The 10,461-nt window shown below is 41.4% G+C and overlaps 1 protein-coding gene across 2 annotated transcripts in view; it reads right to left on the bottom strand.

The window, feature by feature from the left end:
- Window positions 1-626: 626 nt before the first annotated feature.
- Window positions 627-10,461, bottom strand: part of LRRN2 (leucine rich repeat neuronal 2) — an 84,313-nt gene continuing 74,478 nt past the window's right edge. For both annotated transcript variants that reach the window (XM_063955234.1, XM_063955233.1), the window contains exon 2: window positions 627-3,726. In XM_063955234.1, the coding sequence (XP_063811304.1) occupies window positions 1,454-3,559 (2,106 nt within the window). In that variant the 5' untranslated portion in view covers window positions 3,560-3,726 and the 3' untranslated portion in view covers window positions 627-1,453. The remainder of the gene's footprint in view (window positions 3,727-10,461) is intronic.

The raw sequence follows: 10,461 nt of genomic DNA, 5'->3' as shown, positions 1-10,461 counted from the left end.
TAAACATGCTTGGGATAGGCATATGAATATCCTTACAAAGAATTAAGGTTCAAAAAGGGTTGAGATTACCTAAAGGATAAAAAAAAAGGGGCAGACTAGATGGACCAAGTGGTTCTTATCTGCCGTCAAATTCTATGTTTCTATGTTTAACACTATAGATCAAATCAAATCATGGCATTTCTCAGAGCACTTGGTGCAGCTTTCTTTTCATTCAGAATTGGCCCAGAATGGAACACATTAAGTAATGTCCTATATATTAAAAGTAGGGGGGGTGCCCTAGTATATTACAATTTCAGCTGAACAAGTACTAAACCCCAGATTTATCAAGCTTTGGAGAGTGATAAATAGCACGGTGATAAAGTATCATCCAATCAGCTCCTGTCATTTTTCAAACCCAGCCTGTAACATGGCAGTTAGGAGGCGATTGGTTGGTACTTTATCACTGTGCTATTTATTACTTTCCAAGGCTTGATAAATGGGGGCCTAAGATACAAACCATTGATATAGCTATATAGCATTATTAGAAAACAGCCATACATATTGGCACTGTACCTATATTTAAGAATACGTAGAAGGAAAAAAGTTGTGCTTTGATGGTACCTCAAACAGATCTGACTCTATACAAGTTCTTGCTGCTCAGAGCTTTATTATAACAATCACGATTGTACATATTAGTTGGGAAAGGATTTAAAGAGAAGTCTCACTGCCTACTTCAATTCAGTTAAGTCCATTATTTTTTTTCTGCCCTAAATACAGTCCAGAACCAAAGAGGCCCCATAAAGTCCCAGTTTCTCTGTATCAGACGGATGTGAAGAGAGGAATACTGTCTTACAAATTATTGTTTACATTTTCCAGTAGTTTTGAAGGTGTGCCTCCTACATAAACTACAGTGAGTCTGTCTGCTCTCCTATCTTACTCATAGGATCAGCAGAATTAGTCTTGTGGTCCTGAGGTTGAGGAGTCCATGAAGTGTGCTGAAAGGTCAAGAGGAGATAACCACACAGCAACAGAGTCACAGCATTGTGTAGCATATACATAATTATACACCTTTTGTATTGTGTAATTAAACATGACTATGTCTTTCTGTAGTCTGTACAAATGGAAGGTGTGTAAGACTGATGTCTGTGTGTACTGAGTGTATTCATGCTTGTAGTAGTGTGATTAGGGTTTTTCTTTACATGTTTTTATTCTTTGCAGGTTTACAGCAGGGTAGGTTTCTTGTTAGGTGCAACTACACATCTGTGTGAGTATACACTATGTTTGTATGCTTCCTGGTACTTAAATGTTCACTTGTATTAGTTTGAACTTGTGTCTGTACAAGTTACCGTGCCCAAATGGCTCTGCCTTTTTGCCTATGTAGTTTAAAGGCTTTCTTTTTGGATCCCTCCCAAGGCACTACTCTCCACAGTTTCTTCTCTGGGAAAGTCTCTGAGATAACTCAGGCAAAGATTCATTAGCACAAAGGGGTAGCTGGGACATTGATGCCTGACAGATGCTTTTCCTTTTTGATTTCGTCCCACTGATGTATAACTGGCGGGTAAATAACTCTGCCAGACAGAGACCAAGGTGATGAGTGATCTGGCCTGCCACCTGGACGATAACGGGCAAGTAACCCAATCACAACAAGCAGAGAGCAGAAGGCTAGTGCAGTTAGTGCTTTTTGTCCTCTATGCCTGTAACTTGTCCCAGTCTCCCTAGTCCTGGCACTAGCACAAGCCGTTCGCACTTTGCCTCCAAGAATGGAGACACGTAGGCATACCCTACATTCCTCTCCTGGAAGTAGTCTTGTGACATTGTATGAGTTTAGACCCACAGGGAGCCTTGCACGCTCAACGCTGGCACCAGGTGTCAAGCAGCTCCAACGCAGACTACATCCAAGTGCATTAAGAGGTGGTATCCAGGAGAGCAACAAATGACGCTCACCCACTTCTCCCACCCGCAGTTGGACAGGATTGTCTCTAGCTGGGTACAGCTGGTTGACCATTAGGTGCACACTCTTATAATCTACTCCCACAAGATTCTGTGCTACACAGGTATATACCCCAGCATGGGCTGATGACACCACTTGTATCTCCAGTGTGCCTTCTTCTTGTACTTTGTAACCACCCCAGTCTGCAGACACTCCTAGACGCTCTCCTGAGGGTGTTACCCAATAAATTTGTGGTTCTGGTTCAGCAAGTGCTCGGCAATGTAGCGTGATACTTTGTCCACTGGATGCCCGTACACGAGGTGAAAAACTTGGTACAGGAATAAGGGGCAGGCAGCGATCACTCATCTCACGAAATGGGACTAATCGTAACTGTGTGCGCCTTAATTCTGGGGGTTCAGCACACAATGTAGATTGAGGCTCCATAAAACGGACATGAGGGGCAGTGGCATTGACCCAGCGGATAACACAGTCACATCTCAATGGATTTCCATGCATGGCAATCTCCTGTAGGTTTGGTAGTGATTCAACAGTCTCCCTATGCAAAGAACTCAGAGCATTGTTATTAAGCATTAGTGTTTCCATGCGTGGTAGTTTCTGGAATGCCCTAGGATGAATGAAAGAAAGTTTAGGATTGTTGGTTACTTCTAACTTGGTGAGTTCTGGTAGGTTCACTAATGCCAGTTCATCAATAGATACTAACTCTTCCATACTGTTCAAACCTAGTTCCTTTAGCTGAGACATGTTTGCAAAGTCTTTTTGCTGGATTCTACTTAAAGGGTTCTTGTTGAGATCCAAAAACTTCAGGCTAGGAATCCTTTGTAGGGCACCCTTTGGCACCTTAATCAATTTATTGTCATACAAAGACAGACTTTCTAAGGTCAGCAATCCTTCAAGGGCAAAGTCTGATATTTCCTTCAGCCCCATACCTGCTAGAACAAGACTTCTTAAATTGGAGAGTGGCTTAAAGTTCATGTCCAAGATTGAACTCACCTTGTTGCCACCAACCATCAACACTTCTAGGGCTGGCATTTCCTTAAACCACTGGTTATCCAGGGTTGTCAGTAAATTTGAATTCAAATGCAGTCGGAGTAGACAATGTAGTCCAGAGAAAGCTTGTGGAGATATGTCAGACAGCTGATTGTGATTAAGATACAACTCTTCTAGGCTCTCAAGCCCAGAAAAACTATTGTTAGGCAAGTTTTCCAGCTGGTTTTCTTCAAGGTGTAGGCTTACAAGGTTTGGTAGGCGTCTGGCATTAAAATCTCTGATATGGGAGAAGCTGTTCTGAGACAAGTCCAACTCTGTCAGATTTTCCAAGTAACCTACTTCTTGTTGCTCCAAATATGCAATATTGTTGCTCTGTAGGAGAAGTGTATGAGTGCCGGCTGGTAGAGCACTTGGAACAGCTGTGACAAAAAGGTCATTGCAGTCTACAGTGTTTGCCTCTCTATAGGCCGACCTTGGAGTGTACCAAGGACGGATTTGGCAGACGCATTGTGACGGGCACTGCACCTTCCAGGGCACAGCAGGGATTCCTGCAAGAGTGGAGGATGCCCAAAATAGGATTATTTTAGTCACGAGAAGTCTCATCCTGCAGCCAGGAGAAGAGTTAAAGATAGCCTTCCACATTGATTAATGTAGTTTACTTAGAATGATGTAGCAGATACATCCAGAATACGTTATCATAAGCAACTTGTGTTAGCACCCCTCTTCCATCACAGTGAATACCAGGGCACTGGGCACTTTTTGTTTGTATCCCCAAAAGCATAATTTAGCCGTCCAACTGTTGATTTGATCTGTGGAGACAAAGTGTTATTGTTAGGATTGGAATGTAGAAAATCAGATTGTTATATATTGTTTATTGTATATTTTTTATCTGTTACACTGTTTTCTCTGCACATTTAGCATCCTTCTCACTACCTGACTCTTTGCTCTCGCTACCATTCTCCCACTCAGAACACCTCTTTCCTTTTACTCTTTTCTTCCCCCATTTCCCGTTTCCGCCATCCCTAGTGTTTTTATTTTTTTTGTATTCTTCATCTCCTACTCCCTTTGCATCGCCCCCACAGGCTGAGCCTTTTCTTCCATGGCCCTTTCTTTCCAGAGAGCCTCTTACTTGTTGCCATGGCAACGGATCAGCAAGCATCAGACATGTTCTATTTGGCCAGATATGTAGCTCTGGCCTCAAAAGGGTAGTGTCAAGAGAAAAAAGGAGTTTGTGAGCTCTGCAAATAGCCTGGTCTTACATATTTGTTTGCAGATGAGTGTCAAGTTTTAACTCCTATCACTTCAGGTTTTAATGTAATATTCACAATATAAAAATACATTTACAAATTATTTGAGAAGCATTTGCACTTGAATGGCTTCTCATAGTTAATCTTGAAGTAGTGGTAACTACTTTGGACATCTAGTAAAGTTTTAGTCAATTAAATACTAACGCCAGTTCCATAGTATCACCATGTAATGCAGGGGAATATGTATCAAAGATTCTAAGAAAATAACTGATCACAATCAGTGCGCCACAGCAGCCAAAACGAGGGATGGTTAAAAGTATCACCAATACTTTTGAGAAACATACAATGAAACAGATAATTTACCACCCTTTATTTCAGGCGCTTCTCAATCAACCGTCAAGTGGATGTTCAATCTCTAAGATTACAGGGATAGATGCCCTTAAAAGATAGAACATAACACAGACATTGCATAATACTGTGACAGCAAGAAAGCACACAATTAAATAAAGGTCCAGACTCGTACCGCAAGGGGTTGTCTACTATTAGTAGACAAAATCGCTTTTTATGGAGCGGATCACCGACTTGGGAGTGTTCTGGACTTTCTTAATTAGTAGAAGATTTTTCTTTCTTGCTCCAACCAATTTGCACATGTGGATAAAATGGTACTAGAATAGTGTATTACCATAAAAATTTAATTTCCACAAACAACACAAGATCTCTAAAAGATGGGTTCTCACCAGACTGAGTGGTCTACACACAAGAGTAGACAAAAGCGTTTGTTAAGATTACAACCAGGCATCCCCAGGAGTGATCATCCACAGCCAGGCGAGAGATCCACATACGTCCTGCTACCTTCACCGACGCGTTTCGATAACAAAGGTTATCTTCCTCAAGGTGTTTTAGAGATCTTGTGTTGTTTGTGGAAATTACATTTTTATGGTAATACACTATTCTAGTACCATTTTATTCACATGTGCAAATTGGTTGGAGCAAGAAAGAAAAATCTTCTACTAATTAAGAAAGTCCAGAACACTCCCAAGTCGGTGATCCGCTCCATAAAAAGCGTTTTTGTCTACTAATAGTAGACCACCCCTTGCGGTACGAGTCTGGACCTTTATTTAATTGTGTGCTTTCTTGCTGTCACAGTATTATGCTATGTCTGTGTTATGTTCTATCTTTTAAGGGCATCTATCTCTGTAATCTTGGAGATTGAACATCCACTTGACGGTTGATTGAGAAGCGCCTGAAATAAAGGGTGGTAAATTATCTGTTTCAGAATATGTATCAAAGCTTAGAGAGATAAAGTACCAATCAATCAGCTACCAACTTCTAACAGTCTGTAAAGTGACAGGTTGATACTTTATCGCTTTCCAAACGTTAATAAATCCCCCCACAGTACTGTGTATTTTATTTGCTGCTTTAGTATAAATAATATTGACAGTCTGATTTGTATCTGACTTTCTAGTACAACAACTATTATCACTCTTAGGGGTCTATGTACTAATCCTTGTAGAGAGATAAAGTGAACGGAGATATAGGTAGGTGCAATATCTCCATCTCAGTATGGCCTCCTACTGTATGTTAGTGGTTTAGCATCATATCTCCATCTTAGTGACTTCCAGGTTAGAGCTGTGATCCTCTGGCATTCTGGTGAGAATTTCTCACCTTATCCTCCCTCTAGCTCCTAACCCTAACCTCCTCCCACAGCCTAACCCTTCACACTTCACACTTGCTGTAGGGACAATGTTGACTACCGCTGGTACAGGAGGTTTTTTGCTCAAATCTATCACTTGGGGCCTAATTCTGAGTTGTATGTTGCAACATCTTTTGCTGGTATTGAGTATCTTGGGGGCAGAGCATAGCTTGGAGAGAGATAGAGTACTAACAAGCAGCTCCTAACTGCCATGTTACAGGCTGCATTTGAAAAATGACAGGAGCTGGTTGGTTGATACTTTATCTCCATCTACTTTTCTCTCTCCAACACTTAGTACATAGACCCCTTATTCCCATCGCTTCCCAATTTACTTATAATAATTTTATATTTCCTAAATGTATACCTGCTATGTAAAGGTAGGCTTGCCATAATATTCCTTTAATCCGGGACACCTATGCAGGGACAGTATATGAGAGGAGAGGGCCCATGTGCAGGCTCTGTGCAGGCCCCTCCTCTCTAGCAGCAGTGCTGTAGACTCTAGCAGCTGACATTGTGCCAGAGTCTATTGTGCAGGGCTCTGGGAACATGGTGCCCGTGCCTTGTTTCCGGGGACATCTTTACTGCGCATGCGCAAATCACCCGGTGATTTGTCTGCAGCACCGGTGCCCATCATGGGACTCTGGAGGGGTAAGTATAATTATATGGGTAAAGGGTGTGTGGTGTGGGCCCGCCTGGACCCAGGGGCCTGTGTGCACCGCACACCCTACACCCATTATAGATGCACCAATGCATCTATGATGTACACAGATTATGTGGCTAATTAAAACCAGGTAAAGTTCAGGCTTAAACTTAGCCAGCCATAGAACCTGCAAAAATCATAGGTACCCAGTATAAAAGGGCTATTGTGTCAAGTCTATGTATAAATATAAACTTTCCTTTGCAGTAAAAAGCCACCATCCTAAGTTCTTATATGTGGTGAATTATTTATTTGAACAGACATCTAGAATGCTTAGGGGGAGATTTATCAATGCTTGGAGAAAGATAAAGTACCAACCAATCAGCTCCCTTCATTGTACAGTCTGTTTGAAAATGACAGGCGCTGATTGGTTGGTACTTTATACCGGTCTACTTTATCTCTTTCCAAGCTTTGATAAATACCCCCCTAGAAACAGGCGATGCAATGCATGAGACATGGTGTGATTGTACGGGTAAACAAGGTGGTAAGGGAACACTTTAAAGGGGTGTGGATCATAGGGTCGACCACACTTAGGTCGACAGTTATTAGATTGACCACTATTGGTCGACAGTGACTAGGTTGACAACTGAAATAGGTCAACACAGTCATTAGGTCGACATGGAAAAAGGTCAACATGAGGTTTTGTTGTTTAATGGTGTCGTAAAATGACCGGGAACCCCAATTAGTGCACTGTGTCCCCCTTCGCTCCCCATGCTTCAGGCAAGGTGCCTCGCTATGCTACCGATATGCTCGGCACAGGTTACTGTTCCCAATCGTAGTCCACGTGGATCGTAAAGTATGCAAAAGTTTTGAAAAACTCATGTCGACCTTTTTCTATGTCGACCTATAGACCATGTCGACCTAATGGCTGTCGACCTAAGTGTGGTCGACCTAGAGACCGGCTATCCCTTGAAGTATTGATATTCCTTCAGGATTGCAGTGAAAAATAATGGCTCATAATTATATACTTTGGCTATTGTTTTTTTTTTTTTTTATTAGAAAAAATGCCTTTCAACTTCAATAGTAGCTGAAGTGTACTTTGTTTGTAGAGCAATTAATTGACTACTCTATAAATGACTAGTACAGTAGATGGACCTATTTGCAAAAGAGAGATTAAATTCCATAGAAAAAGACTGCATACATGTATCAGATTAATATGGTTGTCTCAGGCAATGAATCCTTTTTTTAAATGGTAAACTTAGAAGGAAGTTCTGTGAATATGAAAGCGTGCATTATCCCAGTAACAGATGCTGGCTATGGTTACAATGAAAAAACTGATCATATTGCACATGGCGTTCAGGCAATACGGAGTCACAATGGCAAACCCTGGATTTCTAAAGGGGGGTTTCCAAATGCAATCCACAATTGCTCACACTGCGGAACATTGGAGCAACTCCAGGAGTATGGGGGAACGGTAGAAAAACCTAGTAATGACCCTGGACATTAATGTAAACATTGTTTTTTTTATACACTGGATACTGTATGGAATATAGTATTAATATTAAACACTATAGATGGTCTATACAGTATAGCTGTATCAAACATACAGTATTTAAATAATATAAAAAAAAGTGGTCAGGAAAAGGTTAAACACACCATTATAAATAAATACACAAACATGACAGAACCAGTAATGCACTTTCTAAGCACACATTCTCCCACTTCATGGTAAGGCTCCTATATATTTTTCCTGGTAGCTACTTTCTGGTCCAGAGCACTGATTGAGGACACACAGCAAACTTGGTAGAAGAAGCTGCCACCACTGGTCATGTGCAGCAGCTCTGCTTTGTCCCTTAAACTGCATGATGTGGCAGCAGCTATAGTAATAATATTATATACCATTGCTATTGTCATAATTTAAACCATTAAACCACTTGCCAAGAGGAGGGGGGTTTGCAGGAAACCGGAAACCCCAACTGTGTTTGCCTATGAGTCATTACTGAGACAGGTATAAGGATGATTTGGCTTTTTTCAGGAAAAAAAATATTCATTACTATTAAAACATTATAAGTTCATAATTTTTTTTACAATGGCTTCAAAAACGTATTATTATTACCCCAAATGAACAACAACTGGTCATCACTATGAAATAAACAGTAGAGTATTTACCTTTTTACGGGAATAAAATAAATACAGCAACTGAAGAAAATGTCTAGCGTTATGCTATAGCCCTGACAATTTTTTAGGACTATCATAATGTGTCTCATAGGCAGAGCAGGAGCTCTTACAACAGCATTGTCTGGTAAGAGAGCGAGGGATCTGCATGGAAAGCCACCTCCTTCTATAGACTGAAGCATAGAGCAGAGGTAATTTATAACCCCTGCAGTGTCAGCGTGAGCACTTAATACCCAGAAATGAGGGGGAAGGAGAATCACAGATGAAATATGTGAGCAATAGAAGCACAAGAAGGTGTACTGGAAAGGAAAGGAAGATAAGAAACATACAGGTAGATAAAAATGAAATTCTATAAAATTGCAGAAGAAAATAATGAAAGCAACACAAGAAGTGGCGTTTTGAGACTAATATATGAAAAGAATAACTAGAGAATGTGATCATACAGAGATGCAAATTCACAAGAGAGAGAGAGAGAGAGAGGGCTGTGAGAGTTATCATCCTTTATTTATATGGCGCCACAAGGGATCCGCAGTGCCCAGTTACAGAGTATATAAAGAAATACGAAAAACAAGAAAACAGTTACTTACAGTTCAAGACAATATAGGACACGTACAGGGTATATAAATAGTGCCAGATTAAGGTGCTCATGGGCCTGGAGCGGAAATTTCTGAAGGGCCTATTGTGTGTCACCGCAGGGTGTACGGCCAGCATGGTTGCAGTGTGGCTACCGGTATGGGGGTGTGACCAGTGCTGTATATATATTTGTATGTGTAGAGGGTGTGACCTAACAACGCGCTCCTTGTTTCCACCTCCGGCATCCTCCTACTGCGCCAACGGTATCCAGTTCTCAGCCGTGCACACACACGGCAGGTCCGTGTGATGATAACATCATTTGTGGCTGGCGGTTTCACGTAGTCTGCCCCTGGAGATTCGTTGTTCTGCGGGACGAGTATTGCCTGGAGGGTAACATTATATGTCTTGTGGTAACCAGCCCACAGCGTTTTATTCTCTGGTACGAGTTTTATCTCTCTGGAGTTACAGCTTTTATCTGTTTGTCAAAATAAAACTTTTATGCACCATGTTTTTTTTGCTAGGAATTATACCCACAAATCCTGGGTTTTTGGAGTTGGAGCAGGGGAGCAGCGGCCCTGATAGACATGGCCACGTGTGAAAATATACTACAGATTATCTGTTGTCTTTGCTGGACTATCTACATAAGTACACTGGCGCTTTCACTAATTGTTTTTATCTTATATGTATGTTTAAAGAATAAAAATAAATTGTTACTTAAATGCACAATTATGTATCTCCAACATATCAATTATTGAAACAGAACATACACAGAAAAAAGAGGATTTTGATACCTACCGGTAAATCCTTTTCTCCTAGTCCGTAGAGGATGCTGGGGACGACATCAAGACCAAGGGGTATAGACGAGATCCGCAGGAGACATGGGCACTCTAAAGACTTTTCATTGGGTGTGAACTGGCTCCTCCCTCTATGCCCCTCCTCCAGACTCCAGTTGTAGGAACTGTGCCCAGGGAGACTGACATTTCGAGGAAAGGAATTACTTAACTAGTGGTGAGATATCTACCAACTCACACCCTCAACCATGCCGCACACATGGCATTCAACATAACACACGCCAACAGGCATGAACCAATTGCAGCAACATGCTGAAGCCAAGATAACACAACTTGTGTAACTCTAATAACTAAACTGCAGGTAAAGTACGCACTGGGACAGGCGCCCAGCATCCTCTACGGACTAGGAGAAAAGCATTTACCGGCAG

This window comes from Pseudophryne corroboree, chromosome 2 (genome assembly GCF_028390025.1).
Source record: "Pseudophryne corroboree isolate aPseCor3 chromosome 2, aPseCor3.hap2, whole genome shotgun sequence".
NCBI lineage: Eukaryota > Metazoa > Chordata > Amphibia > Anura > Myobatrachidae > Pseudophryne > Pseudophryne corroboree.
Note: the sequence above shows the minus strand (reverse complement) of the source record. Positions and strands in the feature narration are given on the sequence as shown.